Source organism: Mus caroli, unplaced genomic scaffold, assembly GCF_978045245.1.
Source record: "Mus caroli unplaced genomic scaffold, Mus_caroli_1 scaffold_8, whole genome shotgun sequence".
NCBI lineage: Eukaryota > Metazoa > Chordata > Mammalia > Rodentia > Muridae > Mus > Mus caroli.
The window spans coordinates 19,947,506-19,968,658 of NW_028227263.1; the positions used below are offsets into that span (position 1 = coordinate 19,947,506).

Sequence of the window (21,153 nt, forward strand, 5' to 3'; positions counted from 1 at the left end):
GTAGGAATGTTCTCGTGTTGACACTCAACAGTCTCCGCATTATATCACTTGAATTCTTTCCAGAAAAACAGCGACCAATGCACTTGATATCACCAGAGAAGCCAGGCAAACTCAAGAATGGCTTGTGCCCAAGCCATGCTGTTCCTAGCTAGGCAAGACCTGGAGGCTACTGTCTGGGTCCTCCTGCCCTCAGCATCCCTTAGACAGCAGCCATGGTGGCCTTTTAGGTCCTTTGGTCAAACTGTCTCCTATTAAGAACATTTCAGTGATTCTAAGGCTGGTATCTACATGGAGATAGGAAGCCAGGACTTACCTGAGCATCCTCATGTACTCAGAACAACATTTATGACATTAAGCATATAGCTGTGAAGACTGGCATCATCACGTAACAAGATGATGGTTTTGTAGACTGCTCTCTTGTGGGAAAGTTCTAACAGGGGCTCTTGCTCTGACCACACCTCTGTTCTCTTACCAATAAGGACCAACCATTCAGGGCCACGTGACCTGGCCCTGCCTCTCTTTGGGGCCTCCTCTTGATTGTCTATGTCTATCAGGTTCTGGCCACTCATGTGACTTCTGTCCTGGTATTTGCTAAGCATGTTCTTGCCCTTGGATTTCCTCTTGCTATGCCCCTAACAGGAATATTCTTCCCACGGCTCCTCCTCTTCTCCCTAGCTCTTTACGGCAGTTTGAATGAGAACGATCTTCATAGGCTTGTATGTTTGAGTACTTGGTTCTCAACTGCTGGATCTGTTTGGGAAGGATTAGGAGATGTGTCCTTGTTGGAAGGGGTGTCTCACTGGGAATAGGCTTTGAGGTTTCAAAAGACTGGAGCCATTCCCAGTATGCCTTTCTGCTTCCTGTTTGTGGCTCAAGACGTGAGCTCTCAGACATCCATGCCTTTGCTCTGCCATCCCGACTCTAACTCTCGGAAACCATAAGCTCTTCCTTTTGAATGAAACACTTCCTTTTATAAGTTGCCTTGGCCATAGTGTTTTGTCACTGCATTAGAACAGTAACCAAGTCATTTCCCTAGCCCAATGTCTTCTCAGCACTTAGCACTGAACTCTCACACTCATTTATATTCCTGTTTTACCTTTGAGTTGCTTTCAGAAGGTACAGGGCTATTCACACAGGGCCATGTCTATTTGCTTGTTATAGTCCGAGCACGAGGGCCTGTGCAACCCACTGTACAGTCACCACGTTGTACATAGATATTTAAAATGCAATTTAAATTAACTTTGAAATTAAGTTTCTCAGGCCTATTGACCATATTTCACTCCCTACAGTGTCTAGGCTGGAGCTGCCTCTTGCATTTGGCACTAAGGGTGACAGTGGCAGTGTGGTTAACAAGGACATCACAGATAACTCAGACTGTTATAAAGGAAAACGGAGCATGGGGAGTCAGCAGAAATCTATGAGGATGGTGCATTTGCCTGTTTTCTGTTATAACACCAAGTTACCTAAGGCTGCGTAACTTTTTATTTAACTCATGGTTCTAGAGGTTCAAGGTTTTGTGGAGGTCTCAAAAGCCTGAGAGCATCACAGAGGGGTGTGTTGGAGTGGGAAATCACATAGAGGGCAGAAAGCTAAAGAGCTCAGAGAGTGTGTGCTTTTTTAAACCAGTCACCACCTGAGAGCTAGCATGGGGCCTTGGGAGAATGAACCAGCCCTTCAAAGGCCCTTCAAAGGGCAGTGAGTCACTTTTCTCATAACTATGACAAAACACTTGGCAGAAACTGTTTGTGGGGAAAAAAAAAGGTTATTTTGCATACAGGCTCAGGGGGCTCAGTTCACTACAGTAAGAAAAGTTGGCAGAGCTCATTACAGCAAATTTGAAGCAGAGCCTGGAATCAAGGCTTTTCTCCTAGTGACCTAGTGACCTACTTCCATCAGCCAGGCCTCGCTTCTAGAACTCCCCAAAACCTATCCCCCACACTGAGAAACAGGCATTCAAAACAGGAACCTATAGGTGACTTTCCAGATTTAAACTACTCCAGGAAGTGTTTTAAACTTCACGTCAGATGGAGCAGCAGACACAGCAATCAACTACTACAGAGACTACTGCCCGCCTCCCTGCCACAACTGTCACTTTGCTAAGGAAACCCACCTGATCCTCATACTCTCTAACCAGCCCAGTCCCTTGTGCCTCCCAGCTGGGTAAATCTTCTATGTGTGTGGAACATAAAAAGATGTAGCAGACATGTCATCCTGCACTAAGCAGACATTGCCAATCAACCACAGTGGACCCCAATGAACCAGAGGGAAGGTCCTCAGGGCAGCACCCCAGGCATCCACTTCCAATCAGACCAAGAGACCCAGGCCATCTGCAGTGTGGGTCTTACTTTTCCAGAATCAGCCTCTTCATTATCAAGACAGGGAGGACTGTCAGCAGCCGCAGGATGGCTGGTGGTCAGATAAGCTGCTTCCCATGTTCAGTTACGCACTCTCACGTGCATGGGCCTCTCAAAGGCCTGATTTTAGAGTAGTGAGCAAATGACAGCTGTCACAGCAGACATTGTGTGCTGTGAAGTGTGGCCTTCTGTTCTTCCCTACCAAGTCCCTCTTCTCAGAGCAGCTCACACTCACAGTGCAGCCTCATGAGAGGAGCTTGTAAATGTTAACCCAAGGATGTACCAGCCAGCACATGCCAGTCAAGGATTCTCCTCATCCCAAGTCAGCCTTGTCGCCCCACTTTACTTTCCTTCCTCAGACTCCCGTACACAAAACACTGCATTAACAAGCTGTGTCTGCAGGCTAAGCTATATTCCCAATAAACTCTCATTTTATCTCCTCCAAAACACACAGCAATAGCGTTCTCTGGAGAATATTAAATCGACCAAGCCACAGCTGCATTTGTTTGGGTTTTTCTGCCCCTGGTAAGTTCTGGCAACAGATGGTTGTGTGTCATGTAAGCAGTATTCTGCAGTGTTGCTCTATGCTCTGCCCTAGGTGTCAGAACCCCACGTTCCCACCCACAGTAAGCTGCCAATGCTCCCCTGACTCAGAGGTCCCTGAGCCCCTTTAGTATTCCGCATGTCCCAGGAAAGCCAAGTACAGGTAAATAAGGGCTTGTCTTGGCTGAGGCACACGATTTCTCAGCATGGTGGTCCAGTGTGTAAATTAAGCCCAAAACCATGGTGAGCCATGGGGCATGGGCTTGGGTGAGTTGCAGCAGCTCACTTCTCATTCTAGAATAAGATGTGGAGAACAAATGCAGAAAAATGCCAGCAAACCTGGGATCCTCAACAGAATGGTCATGGGGCTCTGAGCACTTAAAAGATGGCCAGGGAGGAAGGGAGCTCACAGGTCCCAGGTCCTTGGGGGTCCTCCTTACATAACCCAGATACTTACTTTTCTCAAATTTATACTTTAGGAATTTATTGAGAAAGAAAGACTTCAAAAGACAGAAAGCAAAGGAGTTTCCTGCTGGTCGGGGCAGTAGGGCCCTTGAGTAGAGCCATAGGGACTGTATCCACCTGGGGTCTCCAGGTCTGTGGTGTTCAGCACTTGGTGGGTGCTGAAAACATGTGCTAGCCATAGGTGGAGGCTGATTGTTTAAAGAACTAGAGGGGAGAAGAGCAGGGGTGGAGGGTGAAAGGGTGAGGACAGAGGAGAGGAAGATGGTATTAAGGGCTCTTTTGGAGGATGGTCAGCTTCTCTTCAACTCTCAAATCCTTGTACCCTCTCAACCAGGGTATAAGAAAGGGCAACATGGGCTATAGAAAAGCAAACTCACCCATTCATTCATTCAGTCACCCATCTGTCAACTGCTCATCTCCTTGGCATAGATGAGTGGTAGAGACCTCTGACCCTACTGTCTTGGAGTCCACAACTTATTCAGGGGGACAGGGAGGCTCACAAGGCCCAGAAGTGGCTCAAGGGCAGGGGAAGATTCTTGGAGAAGGCATCACCTGGGCTTTTGAGAAATCTGCAGGACAAGCATCTGGAGCAGAGTGGGATGGGGAGGTAGGCAGGGACAAGGGTGTGACCACAGCAGCCAGCACTCAGGATGCCTGGCATGAGCAAGGGGGGCAGAGACTGGAGCAGGAACATTAGCAGGCTCAGATGTCACACCAGCAGTCTGACCTTGATCTTTTGGGTCAAAGGGAACTCTATGGTTGGAAGCAGAAGAAAGTATGACAGGGTTCCCTAGGGACAGACTGCAGAGCTAAGGTAGGAGGATTAAGAGTTCAAGGGCAGATTTGGCTACAGGGTAAATTCCAGGTCATCCTGGACGACATAATAAGATCCTTTCTCAATAAATAAACAAACAAATGAAGGAACAAATAAAATCAGACCACCTCACAGCAGTTCCCAAGCTCGGGGAATGGTTCAAAGTGTCAACAATATGGCCTGGGTCTCCTCTATTGAGGCCATTCACTGAAGCTGTGCCTTCCCTCTCTGGCTACAAATGGCCTCAGACCCCACAGTTCTATAGTGTCTTTTTAAAAGATGGAGGTTGGAGTCAGCTTCTACTCACCATCTTTCCTGTGCCTTGGTCCCTTATGTCTTGCATTAGCATGACCATTCTTGACCCCGTGCCTACTGACGAAGGAAACAAGGCAGACTGCCAGTGCCCTGCCCCTTCCTGCTAACTCTGTGCCTGTGGGGTCCTCTGGCACCTCCGTGGGAGACACCTAGTGCCTGCTTCACCTTGCTCAGGGCTTCAGCAGACTGCATGATTTGTCTACACCATGTCTGTCAGCAGCTCAGCACGGTTGCCTTCAGGGCAGTCTGTGTCTTCTGTATCTGTCTCCTCAGAACATATCAAGAGGCTGACAGCCCCTGGCGTGCCCACTGTGGTGAAGAACTAAAGCAGATCAACTAATGAAGAACAGGCTGGAGAAGGAAGGATGAGGGCAGGACAGTGTAGGGTACTGAGCAAGGGTGGACTCTGGAACCAAATGGGCCTGCAGCCAAGGTGAGAGCTAGCCATGAAGAGCTAGCTCCAAACCTCTGTGGCCTGGTATACATGAGCCTGGTCTGACACATGGAATCCCTATCAAATTACCAACAGTGTGAACATCTTTAGTCTAGTACTCAGAAGGCAGAGGAAGGAGTATGTCTCCGATTTTGAGGCCAGCTTGGTCTATAGAGAGAAAGTTCTAGGATAGCCAGAGCTACATAGAGAGATCCTGTCTCAAAAAAAAAAGAGAGAGAGAGAGAGAGAAAGAAAGAAAGTAAGAAGTAAGAGAGAGAGAGAGAGAAAGAAAGAAAGAAAGAAAGAAAGAAAGAAAGAAAGAAAGAAAGAAAGAAAGAAAGAACAGTTTTCCAGGCTCTGTCACTGCATATTAACTAGATATGGTGCTAAATGAATGAGCCTGGAGTACATTGAGTACATAGGCTCATCTTTTCAGAATGACATGAGATAGAGCGTCATCATGGTTACTTCTTAAACCTTAGGAGCTATACATTCTGCTCCTGGTGGCTCTCAGTGAGACTCCTGTTGGACTCATTTAGAACTCAAGCCACTGGCAATTTGCTAAGTGTGTGTACCACCAGGTGAGCTGTGAGAGGCAGACCTGCTACTTACCCCATCTGCTGTCCAGTAATTCCGAACCTTGATCGTGGTCAGACCGAAGTCACGAAGCTGTCGCATGTTGTGAATAATGAAATAGAGCTGAAGTGGTGGGTGGAAGGGGCAGGTCCACACAGGGGGGTCCTTCTTGCTCTGAAATGCCAAGGGATGGGAACTGTTAGGAACATTTCTGCCTGTCTTCAGGGCAAAAGGCCAGAGACTCTGGCTAATTAAAACCAGCAGACATCTAAGGCCTGGGCGGGGCCACCTTATCTCCATAGTAAGTACTGCCCTCTGCTCTCACCCCTTTCCAGTTGCACTTCATAGAGCCAACAACCCTGTCCCTGCAAAAAGCTGCCAGCCAGATGGAACTCAAAATGCAGTAGGCTTTATTTTAATCAGCTTAATGGGCTTTGAGGAGGGCACTGGGTATGGGGAGGGATGCCAGGGGGGCCTAGAGAAAGCCTCTGCTGGCGCTGTTTGATTAGCCTGGCAAGCAGAGCCTCTGATTTTCTTTTGTCAAACCCTATGGAATTTTTCAAATTTGAGAATAGAGGAGAAAAAGCAATGTCTGAGCCATGTGCTGGAACAGGGCCGTGGCATGGAGCAGGCTGCTCCTTTCAGGGTTTCCAAGTGCAGGGGGCTTCGGTTTGTATTTCCTGTGTGAGGCAGGGGGCAGCCAGAGTGTTGCCAAGGCTGCCCTGGAGGACACAGAGCACCAGAACCAGGTGCTTGCTGGCATCTTCATCCTCACCAACACCATTTCCCATGGGAGAGCTTTGGTGGCATATGGGTAAAGCCAAATCAGGAGACTTTCTGCTCCAGTCACCTCCTAGGATATTTCTTCATTCTACGGAACAAAAGCTGCAGCTGGGCGAGTGAGATGGCTCAGTGGGTAAAGGCACTTGTTGCCAAGGCTATCAATCTGAGTCTGATCCCTGGGACCCACAAGGTGGAAAGAGAGAACCAGCTCTTAAGAATTATTCCTCTGATCCCCCGCCCTGCCCCAAACATACAATGAATGTAATTAAAACAAAAGAAAAATTTTAACCATTAGCTGCTCCTGAACACCCCACCCCCAATCCCCGGCAGCTGGCTGGGCATTGCCTGGCTGAGGCCTCTGCTCCGACCAGGCTCCCTACACTTTCACGCTGAGTCCAACAAGCTATCACATGGCTCCTTATTCCCCTTCCCCTGTGACCCTGGCCTCCCCCCTGAGCAGCCTCAGTTCAGTAGTACCTGAGGTCATCGTGGACTGTCTGGGTGTCTGTCATAGCAGTTCAGCTGTGCTCTGGAAGGGGACTCCTAGTCTCACTCATTTCTGAATGCCAGCATTAGGCACAGCTTCTTGGTTGGGACTAACCTAGTGGCTAAGTGACACGGGTTTCCCAGCATCTGTCCTAATTTCAGCTTTACAGAAGGACCTACCTGCATCTGGTTAAAAGGTATCTGTCTGCTTCAGGAGACATTGGAAAGGAAAGATAAGAAGGACCAATTCATTGCCATAAGGAAGAAATGGGGTGGCTTACCCCTCAGAGCTTGGTTTCTGGATTGTCTACTGACTCAGAACGCTTGGTACTTAGGTCCCACACAGTTGGGTCTGGGGTTCAGTATTGCTTAAGCTAGGCTACCCCTCTCAGTACCTCAGTCCTCACTAATCAATCACTGCTCTCTACATCCCCTCACATCCCTCCATCTTGGCTTTGGAATACTGGGGTGGGGTGGGGTAGACATTTTACTCTAAACAGGCACCACCTGGTGCTGAGAATATCTTAGACTGTTACTAGGAATGTGCCTCTCGACGGGCAGCAGGGGAGGATGGCTGCTGACTCTGGTTCTGAAGCCTGGCTCCAGCCACAAGAACAGTTAGGGCTTCTTGTCTCCTGATGATGGAGCTTGGGTAGGGAAGGACAGCTCTGTAGGCTCAAGGGATGCTGACTTACTCTGGAAGCACCTTGGCTGGGCTAGAACTCTGTGTTCCTAGCAGCTGTTTAGGACTCAGAGACCTCATCTCAAATCTGGCAGGTAAGCTCTGATTATCATAAGCTCCTCCCTCTGTGGCAGAAAGGGAGCAGGAGTCCATTTCCCTTCTCATTTCTGTCAGAAGAAGGAAAGGCAGGAGAACTAAGGGGGCACTGTATCATTCAAAGCCCCAGTGCACTAACCTGAGCCTAACTCACGGGCTCATACTTCTGGTATTTCCGGTTTAGACAGAATCTGTGTGAGGTCCTGGTGGGAAGCCAGGAGCTAACCGCAGAGTCCTGACATGCCCTAGTGCCAGGCCAGCAGGCAGAACACGTGTAGCACCCACCCTGTATCATGGTAGCCTTTAGCCATGCTCCACTGAGAGGCCTTGTGGAACCCCGGGGCAAGTGGACTGCTGTGCCTCCCTGTGGATAGAAGACCACGGTGAATCATGGCCGCTGGTCTGCCTTGGGATGCCCATAGCCTGCATGCTGGAGGGAAGGTTTGCTCTCAGTGATTATCATAAGCATTTATGGGACCAGACAGAGCTTGAATGCACTCTGTTTCAGCTTGTATTCTAGTAGCAGACCCTGAGGCAAGAAACTCTGGGCAAGTGGCTTGTTTAAAAGACAGTGCTAGAAGCCTAGGCCAAGAGGGAAGGCAGGCTGCTCATGAATGGTATGTGAGCAAGCTAGCCATTCCTGCACGGACCTAGAGTAAGGCCACCGTGGAAACAGAGCCAGTGTGGACATACCTTGGAATGATTCTAACCACAGGACAAGGAAATGGAGTATTTGTATCTTGACCTCTACACCAGCATGGGCTGAAGGCTACTTCTAGAAGCTTCGGTACCAGTCTCCAGCTCGGGCCAGCTGCATAGAAGCTCAGGAAAAGAATCCTATGTGATGACTAACTACAAAACCAAAGGTGTTTTTCTGTCCCATCACTGACTAAACCCAGATCCTATCACCAGCAGACAAATGCAAGCTGCCTCGTAACTAGTACCATAGTTTCCAAAGGAGTAAGCTACCAATAAGAGAATACCCAACAGTTTGGAAGAATGTCAAGGGCAATCTGTGTGGGAACCAGCCAACTTCCAAGTGCATCAGATTGTAGAAAATAGCTTTTCTTTCTGGTTCTCGTTCTCTCTCTCTCTCTCTCTCTCTCTCTCTCTGCTAGGAATCAAATACAGGGCCTCACACAATACAAGCTGTCTCCCACTGAGCTGGACCACAACCCCCATTACAACATTCTTGAAATCACAGAGTCTAGAGATAAGAATGGGCAAGTGGCTCCAGATGCTAGGGACACACACACATACACACACACACTCACACACAAGCTATCTATTAGTACAGTGACAGTTATCTTTGGGGGAAACTAGGCAACAGCATATGGCATTCCTGTGTATTCTTTTCCCTTTAATTGAGATATAACTCATATTCCATAATTCAAAATTTTCTTTTTTTAATTCATTTTTTATTAGATGCTTTCTTTATTTACATTTCAAATATTATCTCCTTTCCTGGTTTCCCCTTCAAAAACTCCTTTCCCCTATACCCCCTCTCCCTGCTCACCAACCTATCCACTCGTGCTTCCTGGCCCTGGCATTCCCCTACACTGGGGCATACAGCCTTCACAGGACCATGGGATTCTCCTCCCATTGATGACCGACTAGGCCAACCTCTGCTACATATGCAGCTGGAGCCATGAGTCCCACCATGTGTACTCTTTGGTTGGTGGTTTAGTTCCTGGGAGCTCTGGGGGTACAGGTTAGTTTATATTATTGTTCCTCCTATGGGGCTACAAACCCCTTCAACTCCTTGTGTCCTTTCTCTAGCTCCTTCATTGGGGACCCTGTGATCCATTCAATGGATGGCTGTGAGCAAATACTTCTGTATTTGTCAGGCACTGGCAGAGCCTCTCAGAAGACTGCTATATCAGGCTCCTGTCAGCAAGCACTTGTTGGCATCCACAGCAGTGTCTGGGTTTGGTGATTGTATATGGGATGGATCACCAAGTGGGTCAGTCTCTGGATGGCCATTCCTTCAGTCTCTGTTCCACACTTTGTCTCTGTAACTCCTTCCATGGGTATTTTGTTCCCCCTTCTAAGAAGGATTGAAGTATCCATACTTTGGTCTTCCTTCTTCTTGAGTTTCATGTGGCTTGTAAATTGTATCTTGGGTATTCCAAGCTTCTGGGCTAATATCCACTTACCAGTGAGGGCATATCATGTGTGTTCTTTTGTGTTTGGGTTACCTCACTCAGGATGATATCCTCCAGGTCCACCCATTTGCCTAGGAATTTCATAAATTCATTGTTTTTAATAGCTAAGTAGTACTCCACTGTGTAAATGTACCACATTTTCTTTATCCATTCCTCTGTTGAGGGACATCTGGGTTCTTTCCAGCTTCTGGCAATTATAAATAAGGCTGCTATGAACAGAGTGGAGCATGTGTCCCTATTACATGTTGGAGCATCTTCTGGGTATATGACCAGGAGTGGTATTGCTGGGTCCTCAGGTAGTACTATGTCCAATTTTCTGAGGAACCACCAGACTGATTTCTAGAGTGGTTGTACCAGCTTGCAATCCCACCAGCAATGGAGGGGTGTTCCTCTTTCTCCACATCCTCGCCAGCATCTGTTGTCACCTGAGTTTTTGATCTTAGCCATTCTGATTGGTGTGAGGTGGAATCTCAGGGTTGTTTTGATTTGCATTTCCCTGATGACTAAGGATATTGAACATTTTTTTAGGTGCTTCTCAGCCATTCAGTATTCCTCAGTTGAGAATTCTTTGTTTAGCTCTGTACCCCATTTTTAATAGGGTTATTTGTTTCTCTGGGGTCTAACTTCTTGAGTTCTTTGTATATTTTGGATATTAGCCCTCTATCAGATATAGGATTGGAAAAGATCTTTTCCCAATCTGTTGGTTGCCTTTTTGTCTTACTGACAGTGTCTTTTGCCTTACAGAAGCTTTGCAATTTTATGAGGTCCCATTTGTCATTTCTTGATTTTACAGCACAAGCCATTGGTGAGCAATTTGCAAATTCATCTGGAATAACCAAAAAACCCTAGGATAGTGAAAACTATTCTCAACAATAAAAGAACCTCTGATAGAATCACCATGCCTGACCTCAAGCTGTACTACAGAGCAATTGTGATAAAAAACAAACAAACAAACAAACAAAAAAAAACAAAAAAAAACTGCATGGTATTGGTATAGTGACAGGCAGGTAGATCAATGGAATAGAATCGAAGACCCAGAAACAAATCCTATGGTCACTTGATCTTTGACAAAGGATCTAAAACCATCCAGTGGAAAAAAAGACAGCATTTTCAACAAATGGTGCTGGCTCAACTGGCGATTAGCATGTAGAAAAATGCAAATCGACACATTCTTATCTCCTTGTACAAAGCTCAAGTCCAAGTGGATCAAGGACCTCCACATAAAACCAGATACACTGAAACTTATAGAGGAGAAAGTGGAGAAGAGCCTCGAACATATGGGCACAGGGGAAAAAACTCACAATTTTCAAGTGTGTAATCCATGATTTCCCAGCATATTCACAGGCTACACAACTAGCATCACCATCTTTGCTTAGCATACTTCACTTCACACTGTGGAGCGCGGCACCCATTAGCCATGCACTCCCATGCCCTGCTCCTGTATCTGTGGATCTGTTTAGACTGTTTGCTGTAGCACTTAGCTTTCAAGGTTCACCATGCATGTGTAGCCTGTACTAGTACTTCATTCCCTCTCACAGCTGAGTTTTGTCTATTGTATGGTGACATCACCTTTCAATTTTCCGTCCATCAGCCTGTGTTGCTGGGTTATTTCCATCTTCTATCAAGAGATTCCATTCCTTTTTTTTTTTTGGATGTGCACATCACTTGGTTATATACCCAGGAGTGGAACTTCTAGGCCACAGAGTAGCTCTGTTCCTTACTTTCTAAAGAATTGACACACTGTTCCCTTGCAGTGGCTGGTCTATTCACTTTCAATAGATTTGTCATTTTTCTGGCCATCCCAGTGGATATGACTGGGTTCCACTGTGGCCTTCATTCGAGGTGTCAAAAATATGTGCTGAGTATCTTCCTGTGTACTCACTGGCATGCAGTTTCCTGTTCTGATGTTTCTGTTGGTTTCAGGAATATGGCTTTAGAGAATCCACTGGGGATATGCTCCCTCTTCTTCTATATTTTATAATATTGAAGGGACTGTCAAATGCTCATTCTTTAAATATCTGTCAGGGTTCACTAGGGGCACCATTTCACCCAGGCTTCCCATATGGTTTTTTGATAATCAGTTCAATTTCTTTCTTTTCTTTGGATTGGTCTTTTCAGATTTTCCATTTCATCTTGAGTCAGTTTTGGTAATTTGCCCTCCTTGGCATTTATACAGTTCATGTAGGTTATCTAACTTGTTGGCATACAGTCTGATAATCCTTGTTTCTGTAAGTTAAGTAGTGATAGTCCCTGTATATTCATTGAAAACTTTGCTTCCTCCTTCGTTGTCTAACTAAAGGTTTTTGATTTTGTTGATCCTTTCAGAGAACCAACTTTGGTTCCATTGATTTTTTTTTCTCTATTGATAGTCTTTTTTTTTTTTTCTACATCATTTTTACAACTTTCTGAGTCTACAATCATTTCCAAATAAAAAGTTTAAATCTGTGCAGCATGTGATCTTATGTATTGAGGATATGGTGTGGCCAAGGACAGACAAGTGCTTATCAGTTAAATGGGGGAGGCAGATAAGCCCAGGTACAGGAGTGTGTGTTCTGGTGAGACAGGCTCTGAGGAGAATAAAAAAACGACACCACAGTGACTGTGCAGGAGGGACAGGGTTCCCCACCCGGTAGGCAGGGAAGCCTTGCTGAGAAAGTGATACTTGGGCTGAAATCCAAACATAGATGATTTGAATCAGTGTGAGCAGAGATATGGGGCCGATGGAGGTGGGTACTGAAGAAGGAAGCAGGGGGAAGACAGGGTACTGTTGGCCCCATCCACACAAGGACAAAAGGCAACTGTTATTTGTTGTTATTTTTCTGTGAGAGTACTTCTAGGAAGGATTAGCTGAAGAGAAAGACTCTCCCCAAAGTGGGGTCCCAAGATATACAATGAAATCTGAGGATCAGGCCATCCTGCCTGCTTCCCTCATTAGCTCACTATTGCTCTCGCTGATGAGTGCATATCCTGAAGCTGCCTCCATCCTTCACTGAACACAGCTTCTGCAGTCTTCCAGCAGGACTTAAGAAGACCCCTGACCCTCTAGGAATTCTTCAGGCACTCTGCATCCAACTGGGACTACTGTGGCAAACAGTTGCAGGACCAAGCAGCTACTGGGGTCTTAGCCTGTCTAGTACAGGGGGCCACTGCTGGACCAGGCTGGCCTCCAACTCTGAAAGATTAGCCTGCCTCTGCCTCCTGAGTGCTGGGATTAAAAGCATGTGCCATCACATGCCTGGCTGCAGTGGCCTCCCTTCCTCCAGTCTTTCCTCTTGCTCTTCCTTTCTGGTAGAGCTGTAGATAGAACATAGGACCCAGGTCATTCTAGATAAGAAATATACTACTACTAGGTGGTACCCAAGCCTTGGGGTGTTTGTTTGTTTGTTTGTTTGTTTTTTCCTTTATTTTTTGAGTGAGAGACAAGGTACTGCAAGAATAGCCTCAAATACCTGATCCTCCTGCCTCAGCCTCCTCTTGAATACCAGGTCTACAAATGCCTGCTACTATGCTGCCTGACTATAACAAATGTCTTTTAAAAATATATGCTCAAGTGGGACTGCAGAGATAATTGAGCAGTTAAAAGCACTGTTGCTCTTGCAGAAACCTGGGGTTGGTTCCTAGTATCCACATGGTGGTTCAGAACACCTGTTACTCTAGTTCCACCGGATCTGGTGCAGGCACTGCACACACTTGGTACATATACAGGAAAAAAGGCAAATACTCATACACATAAAATAAAAGTAAATCTTAAAAATATGCTAAAGTGGGCCAAACTCAGTTTCTACTGCTGAAAATCTAAAGTTTTTAACGGATTAATTTACCTCCCATCTCCTATTTTAAAGAGAGCAGAAAGCAGACTCTCAGAGATAGCAGGTAAGTTTTCTAAGATCACACAGAAGGAGCAACAGCTGAGAATTTTAAAGCCCCCCCTTCCTGTTTAACTGAGGGCCTGATGTGATCACCCCATCCATGTTTACATGGCCCTTCCAGCACTGACTAGGTATGCAGTATCATGCTCCCCTGATAGACAAGAAATCAAGTCAAAGCTAAGGGAGTCATCTGTGGGCAGAGGCTGTGAGCTGGCTTTGGACCTCAGTCTGTCTGCATCTCCAGTCTGTAGTTAGGGACATTAAGATCTTAGAAGAAGCACTTAGAGCTGTACCTGGCCCAAGGTAAGGCCTGAGTGTGTAGCAGCTCTTTTCATTTTTAGTACTTTAAGGAAACAATATTAATTGGGGGGGGTGGTCTAGTTAGGTTTCTGTGGCTTTGATACAACACTGATCAAACCCAACTTGGGGAAGGAAAGGGTATATATATTTGATGTACAAGACCTGATCATAGTCCATCTTTGTGGAAAGCCAGGAAAGAAACTCAGTGCAGGAACTCTGAAGCAAGAATTGGAGCAGAGGCCTTCAGTGTGTTTTCCATGGCCTCCTCAGCCTGCTTTCTTATACTGCTTAGGACTACTTGCCCAAGGGAGGGTCCAGCCCATCCACATCAATCACTAATCAAGATACCACACAGATTTGCCTACAGGCCAATCTGAAGGAGTCATTTTTCTCAATTGAGGTTCCTCTTCCTAAGCTTGTGTCAAGTTGAAAAACAGCCAACCAGCACAGGAGAATACATCATCCGGGTTGTGACATGGCTTTAGATACAGAAGAGCACCTGTGACCTGTCCCCTCCCCTGTTCTGCTCTCTGGTTCACAGGCTCTTCCAAGGCAATCTGGAGTGGAGCCTGACACAGCACAGGAAGGCCATATAGCTAGATGTGCTGCTAGCTTGACAGTGATGTGAAGAAGCAAGCATCGTGGTTTGTACCTATGACACCAGAACTAGGGAATCAGAGGGAGGAGGACTGTTTGTTCACAGTTATTCTAGGCTCTGCAGTGAGCTCATAGACAGCCCAGGCAATAAAGCAAGAGCTTGTCTTAAAAACAAGCAAACAAACAAAACCCACAAAAATTAGCCAAAAGATGGAAACAAGGGAAAATACCTCTGCTTATAAAAATAACCTCTATTGACTATCTAAAGGAAAATATATTCAAAGTCCGCTGGGTATGGAGCCATGGTTCAAGAAGAAGCACCCTGAGCCGCTGTGAGCACAGTGTGTAGACCAGGCTGCAGTGTGTGAACTTGGTCCCACAAGCTTTCTCTGTGTGACCCTGGCCACTTGCATGCCCATCTCCAACTTAGTTTCTTTATCTACAAAACAATGACACTGGCCTTAGTGACACCTAGTGGCCTATGTTTAATAGTCACAGTAGAATATAGAGCAGCTATTTAGGCAAGACCTCAGGAAGAAACACACTGGTGCCTCAGAGGGTACCATTCCTAAAGGCTCCTCCTCACTTGGCTACAGAGAAAGAAGGGTTGATGATAGCATTCTTCCCCAAGCCCAAACTACACCCTCATTGGTGCAGAGAACACACACCAAAATACACAGCAGAACCAAGCCCAGTAACCCATCACTTACCACTAAGTCCCTGTTGACAAGGCACCCCAGTTCGCCTGGCAACACTGCATTCCGGATGTCCACATCATGAGGTGAGACATAAAGCTTTATGTTGTTCAGATCAAAGAACTGGACTTCTGTGAGACCCACCCATGATGAATTGCCCCAGTTAGACAGGATTTCCATAGTCACATAGATGGCATCTTCGATCTCATCTACTCTTGCTTTCCACTTTTCCTGAAGAGAAAATACCAAAGGGCAGCAAGCCTGAATTTAGTGCTTCTACCCACCAGGGCCTTCATCCAGCATCCAGCCTCATGGTGCCTCAGTCCCCACCATGGCTCTGCAGAGAACCAGAGCACTTGCCCACTGTGGCTCTTGTGAGGCTAGCAAGAGCTCCTATTTGTAGTGTCTAAAACAGGGAGTGCACTGGAGAGATGGCTCAGTGGGTAAAGATAGTTGCTGCCAATATGACAACCCAAGTTTGATACCCAAACCTATGGGAGAAAAGGAGAACTGACCTGCAAGATGTTCTCTAACTTACACACACACACACACACACACACACACACAAAATAAAACATAAGTATTTAAAATTATAGGTAAAACATAGGGATTGGGTTGGGTGTGGCTCAGGATAAAGCACTTGCCTAGAATACATAATGCCATAAACATAAACAAGGATATATACAATAACTGTGCCACCACTACTTACTAAGTATCCCACTATGAGGCCTTCCAATGAAAAAAAGATATTGTAAAAGACTGTATTCTGCCTGAACATACACTTCTTGCCCTTCTGCAGTATTCATGGCCCAGGGGCATGCTGTAATATCTGAAGATAGCAGGTAGCCTGGGTTCCCCCAAACCCCACTGCTGAAACCCTAATGGCCAGGTCCCAAGGTATGACTGTTTGCAGTCAGGGCCTTTAAGAGGTGATTAAAACAAATGAGGCTGCTGGGGAGGGCCCCCTTCTCATATGTCTGGAGGCCTTATAAAAGGAGGAAATCTGAAGCCCCAGGAACACACACAGGAAAGACTGAGTATGTAAGCCCACTGAGGAAGCCGCCACTTGCAAGGCAAGGAGTGGCGCCCGAGAAGAAATCAGCCAGGCAATACCTTGACCTTGGACTTGCCATCTTTGTAGCTATGAGAAAGATCAGTCTGCTGCTTAAGCTGCCAGCGTATGCACCAAGTGTAGTATGACAGCATGTACCAAAGTTCCCCTGACTTGGCCAGTCACTTGACATTCCCAGCCTGGCAGGGGGAAAACAGGATGCGACTATCTACATGAGGTACCAGTCTGGGGGTTAAGCAAGGCCCCAACACACACACACACACACACACACACACACACACACACACACACACACACAGAGAGCCCCATGTGTGCTCAGGCCGAAATGGGCTCAATTCCTGGCTCTCCTTCACTGATTTTTAAAGCCTCCCTCTTTCCTGGTGAGGCTGTCTGGTTCTGGGAGCGTGCGTGAATGCCATCAATAAAGAGCAACTCTGTGCTATGGCTTCCTAGAGGCCCTCAGGGCCTAACTGTAGCACTGGTCACCACGGATCAGCCACTCATCAAATGGTGCGTTTCCCTGCATGCACCGGCCCTCTGTTAATTAGCATCGGTGTCTGCAACGGTTCTGTGAGCAGGGAGCTGAGTAAATGAACAGCAACTGGTCCCCACTTATTTTTTTAATTAATAGCCAGTGAGACATGTGAGCACTCCCAGCACGGGCTTGGACAAGCTGACTGCCACACAAGGAGAATGGGAATGGAGATGGGGGCGGTGGTGTAAGAACAGGTCAGCTTGGAGCTCCTGGCAGGAGAATAGCGTCAGGTTGGATTACCTGAACTGTAAAATCCCAGCGCTCCCTTGTCCTTCTCAGTATGAAGGCCCTAGCCAGGCCCTTGGCTGCCCTGGGCCTGAGTCCCAGGCTTGCAGAACTGACCAGCTTGACTCTGGTGTTGGTTGGCTCCTGAGCCTAAGCTTGGTGGAGTATTATGTGGCCAAGTAAGTTTGTTTTCTGGTTCAAGGGGAGCAAGGAAGCTAGATGAAAGGAAAACTGCCTGCAAAGGACTGAGGACCCCCTGCCCAGTGGAATCTGAAACACACAATTCCTGCATGGAAATTCTAAATGCAGAGGCCAGAGTATGAACTGAGAAGTGTCACCATTGTGAGTATCCCAGGTAGACAGAGGCTGAGGCTAGGCCAGCAATGGTTCCTGCCACTCACTGGCCCCCTCACTGAGACCACTTGGTTTTCCTCTTGCTTAGCCTTTTACCACATATCCTCCCTTGGTCATGAGGTTATGGTACAGCAGGCTAGCCCTTTCCTAAGCAATCAGTGTGTGTTTTCCCATGGAGCACTGGTAAGGAGGGGTTTGTTGTCCCAGGCTTATGGAGGCATGCTCTTCTCACAGACATTGCTGGAAGCTTCTGCAACTATTAGGAAGAGCAGAGGTGGGGCCAATACTGGGATGGAGCTCAGGGGTGCAAATAACTCCATGGAGACCCAAGTGGAGGCTTAGCTGGCTGCAGGATGCAGTGCCCACCAGCCCACCCTCAGTGTTTTTAGTGCCCAGTGCCTGAAATTTGTTTCTATTTGTAATGTAAGTCACCTTGCCCTGGATTTTCTGTTTCCTATACAGAAACTTAATCTATATGGGCTCTTACTAATGTGGACCAAGTCATAACTCATAGTGAATCTCCTTAGTTAAAGAGGCAGCTGTTCCACGCTGGGGTGGGGGTGGAGGTAGGGCAGGAGCTTTGAGTTTTCTCAAAGATGGACTTTGAAACTAGTATTTATGGGTTCTTCCTACTCCGTGTCAGGCTCTGAGTAGCACGCGTCACCATTCTGTGTTGTGCACAGAGCTAAGATGACTGCATCCATGTAACAACCCGCTAACCTGCTCATAGCAGTAACATCACACTGCACTGGAAGGTTACTACCAGTATCTACAGCTAACTTTATATAATTACATTTTCACATTTGCTTATTTACTCGGTGTGCATGACATGTGTGTGCCTATGAGGAGGCCAGAGGCCAGCTCAACTTTCAGGAGTCAGGTCTCTCCTTCTACTGCGAGTTCTGGCAGCCATCTTGGGTTACCAGATTTGGCAACAGGCACCTTCCCCTGCAGAGCCATCTCACCAGCCCTAAGGTTTTATGTTTTTTGTCTCCTTCTGTTTATTGTTATAGAGTCCAGGTTGGCTTCTAGTTCAAAAGCCTACCAATTACAAACATTTGTCACCACACCCACCAAGCTTGGTGTCTGTTCTTGTCTATGGGTAGCACTGGATATTGTCCTGTGGGCTTGTGGGTTATTTACATTTTCTTTTGCCAGGAACTTCTTCTGGCCAACGCCTTTCTTCTTTTGATTCTATTGCTCAATCATGTATCTGACTTGGTAGGAAGATGTTGACATGACCATCATCACAGTCATCACCACTAACCAGAATTGACTGCTCCAAGGGGCCCTTTGCTTTCAGAGCAATGTTAGTTTACTGGACTGTTCCCATGAGTATAGGGTCTCACCTCTGAATTTGGTACTGGCTTCTCTGTTGGTATAGCCACCTGGCTGAGATGGGCAGTGTCACTTTCCATAGTCTGCAAGACTCCCACACGTTTATGCTGCTGTCTGAAAAGGGATTTTGTTTCAGCAAAGAGGCAATAATAAAGAACACACACAAGGGAATAGTCCCACGAAAGAGACCACAGGGTCTTTAGTACCCACTTGAAAGCTTGTCTGTACCCTGCAGAGAGCTCAAGGGCATGAATGGATGTCCTCTCTCTTTATAAACAGCTGGACAATTAGTAATGAAATCACAGCCCAAGCAGAGAAGCCAGCTGACTAAGAACTTAATCACAGACAGAGCAAGGAGTCAGCTTTACTAAGGGCTGCCTAGCCCACAGCCTGTTTTGTATGACCTGGCATCTAAGAATGGCTTTTATGTGTTTTAAGCACTGTTACTAGTAACAACAAATAACAAAACCCCCAACTGCTAAGGCTGTAGGATTTCCCAACAGGCCCTTCACAAAAACTGCCAACCTCGGGCTTAGAGACCCACCCATTCCCTTTGCTACAGATGCTATGCACACCACAGGTGCAGAGCCCTAAAGCACAGAGGATTCCAGTGATGAAGAGGACTGTGGGCTTGTGATGAAGAGGGCAGTCTTTGGCTAGTGCTGCCTGCTGCAGAGCTGTCAGATGCAAACCAGCCCTGAGGCTGGAAACCGAGAGAGCTCTGATTTATGGCTGTGGTGAAGTGGAGCAGTTTCCATCTAGGATCTGCAAACATGCAGGAATGGAAAGCTGTGCCTTGAGCCATCTAGTCTTTCTACACACTGTGAACAGGAGCTCCCTGGGGGATGGACTGAGAACTGGAAGCCATATGGCTTGGCTATCACATCCCACTCTGTGCAATGGAGTTATGAGAGCCTTGCCCCCTTCTGGCATGATCCCTCAGGTTGTGCCACTTAGTGACCAATATTCAGATGTCACTGCAGTCTCCTCCTACTCGCATTCCAAGCACTTGTACAGTCTGCAACATGCATATGCCTGCACAACAGCCCCGGGAGTATGCCTATGTGCCAAGACATATGTGGCACTGCAGGCTACACTGGTATGCTTTCTGGAGGTCGTTTTCCCCTGAAGATCAGGAGTCTATTTTGCTATTAACACTTGGTAATTTTAGGGTTTGACAAAGACAAAGAATCTCAGAGGAGACTGATGCTTTGAGTCACTCTTGTGACAAGTAAGTTTAGACTCTCTCCCAAGCTATGTGGGGTACTATATCAGTGTTTTTATGCTCTGGGGCTGGGGGACTGAGGGGAGGGCGGGACTCTAAAGTTGATAGTCAAAATGCTCCAGAATAACATGATGGGACAGCTGGACAGGATCACTGGACAGGATTGAAAACAGCTAAGAAACTGAGTAAGGCATACCTCAAGGCTTCTGTTTGAGGCATTTCTAGATGGGATTAGCCCACAAGAGCTCTGCCCCAGTCAAGCACCCACGAGGAATCTCTGATAGGAAGACAGCAGTGGAAAGTGGTAAAAAGTGGGAGGCAGGGTCCCTGGGGAAGTGTCCTCTGGGTAGTTAGCTTGCCTGACTCCTTCAAACAATTGTTTCTGCTTCTTGGCTATTATGACAGAAACTTCTCTCCTGTCACAACCTTCCTGCCACAGTGAAAGGATACTTCTGAAACTGTGCACCAATTCAACTCTTTGTAGTCAAAGCAAAAATGACTAAAGCAACAAGAAAGGCCATGGTTAATGAGACCCTCATGGCCGCTACTGTGGGTCATCTGAATTAGGCTCTACATCAGCCTTAGACAGTACCTGCTTCCCAAAGGGCTCATTCCGTCCATGGCTTGGCTGACAGCTTTGGCTCCCCCTGCTGCCCTGCACAGCTCAGGATTGGTGGTCACTGGAGTGACAGGAAGCAGCTGAGGGCAAAAAAGCTGATTAGATAGATCTCCAAGGGAACCCTGCAGCCCGACACCTAACAGGGCAATGGTCAAAGCATGGGCTTCTCAGGTACCTTGTTCCACCAGGTATATATGGGGCACAAAGGTGACAGTGCCAGCTTGGGGAGGGTCAGCTTAGAATTCCTCATGTATTCTCAGGTCACTGACCAGGGGGCGTTCTGGGAAATAAAGCTTCTATAAGCTACTGAACCCTTCTGTCACCTGACCACTCACTACTTCAACCCACCTGGGTTCAGTTTCCTCCTAAGAGATCAGACTGCACACAGACTCACCAGTGATTCTCTGAGTTTCCTTCTTTCTCCTCTGTCAGCTATACTGGAATGGGATCTGAATCTTGTCTACAAGAGACTGTCATAGCTGGACACTTGTGGGGGTCAGGGGTCAGGCTCCTCAGGAACCCTGGATCACAGGGTGGTCAGAAATAATGACTGGCTACTGCCCAAGATGACTGCTATGCAGTAGGACAAAGGCAACTGGGAAAGAAAAAAAC

General features: G+C 47.0%; 1 protein-coding gene across 6 annotated transcripts in view; it reads right to left on the minus strand.

Annotated features, from left to right (window-relative positions):
• The window catches only part of Katnip (katanin interacting protein), a 169,602-nt gene that overhangs the window by 39,473 nt on the left and 108,976 nt on the right, over positions 1-21,153 (minus strand). For all 6 annotated transcript variants that reach the window (XM_021167736.3, XM_021167737.3, XM_029479630.2 and 3 more), the window contains 4 exons: positions 20,515-20,621; positions 18,709-18,811; positions 15,189-15,404; positions 5,537-5,674 (listed from right to left, as the gene is read on the minus strand). In XM_021167736.3, coding sequence (XP_021023395.1) covers positions 5,537-5,674; positions 15,189-15,404; positions 18,709-18,811; positions 20,515-20,621 — 564 coding nt within the window. The remainder of the gene's footprint in view (positions 1-5,536; positions 5,675-15,188; positions 15,405-18,708; positions 18,812-20,514; positions 20,622-21,153) is intronic.